Source organism: Corapipo altera, unplaced genomic scaffold, assembly GCF_003945725.1.
Source record: "Corapipo altera isolate COAL_440 unplaced genomic scaffold, ASM394572v1 241, whole genome shotgun sequence".
NCBI lineage: Eukaryota > Metazoa > Chordata > Aves > Passeriformes > Pipridae > Corapipo > Corapipo altera.
In genome coordinates, this window is record NW_020885157.1 from 15,276 (window position 1) to 16,057 (window position 782).

At 66.5% G+C, this 782-nt stretch overlaps 2 protein-coding genes across 6 annotated transcripts in view; both read right to left on the reverse strand.

Moving 5' to 3' along the window:
• MBD1 (methyl-CpG binding domain protein 1) overlaps nt 1–776 on the reverse strand; it is a 5,804-nt gene extending 5,028 nt beyond the window's left edge. For all 5 annotated transcript variants that reach the window (XM_027631029.1, XM_027631026.1, XM_027631028.1 and 2 more), the window contains exons 1-2: nt 417–776; nt 28–75 (exon numbers count right to left, since the gene is read on the reverse strand). In XM_027631029.1, coding sequence (XP_027486830.1) covers nt 28–75; nt 417–587 — 219 coding nt within the window. In that variant the 5' untranslated portion in view covers nt 588–776. The remainder of the gene's footprint in view (nt 1–27; nt 76–416) is intronic.
• Nucleotides 621–782, reverse strand: part of CXXC1 (CXXC finger protein 1) — a 13,797-nt gene continuing 13,635 nt past the window's right edge. The window contains exon 15 of the mRNA XM_027631035.1: nt 621–737. Within this exon, the coding sequence (XP_027486836.1) occupies nt 621–737 (117 nt within the window). The remainder of the gene's footprint in view (nt 738–782) is intronic.

The following is a 782-nucleotide window of genomic DNA, read 5'->3' on the forward strand; positions in this document are numbered from 1 at the left end:
CCCCCCCACCAGGGGTCCCACACTCACCTCCATCAGGGCCTGGGGGATCTGGGTCTTCTTGGCTGCCCTCGATTTCTGGAGGGACACAGGGAGAGAGGGTTGGGGGGAACTGAGGGGAGGGGGGGCAGGGGGACACCCCAGGGTGGAGAGGGAGGGGAAGGTTGGGGGGTCCCAAGGGGGTGCAGTGGGGGTCCCACCCTGGGGGGGAACAGTGCCACTGGTCTGGGGGGTATCGGGGTGACCCCAGGGGGGTGGGTGACTCTGGGAGTCCCAGGGGGTCCCAGAATGGGGGTCCCACCCTGGGGCGGAGGCAGTGGTGCCTCAGGCAGCACCACTGTAGGGGGAGGTTGGGGGGTGACCCCAAGAGGGTGGGTGACTCTGGGGGTCCCGGGGGGGGTCCCAGGGGGGTCTCCCACCTTGGGGCGGAGGCAGCGCCGCCTCAGGCAGCGCCACTGGCGCTTGAGGCCGGGCTGGAGCCGCCTCAGGCAGATGCAGCAGCTGCCGCAGTCCTCGGTGCTGAGACAGCCAGGACAGGAGCCACAGCCCAGGCCCTGGGACACGGGAACATGGGAGAGCACAGTGAGCATGGGAGGACATGGGATAACACGGGAAAACAGGGGTTAACACGGGAAAACAGGGGTTAACACGGGAAAACAGGGGTTAACACGGGAGAATGTGGGTGAACACGGGTGAACGTGCAGCCACAGACACGGCACAGGCGGGCAAAGCTCAGGTAGCTGAGACACAGGAACATGGGAGAGCACCGTGAACACGGGATAACA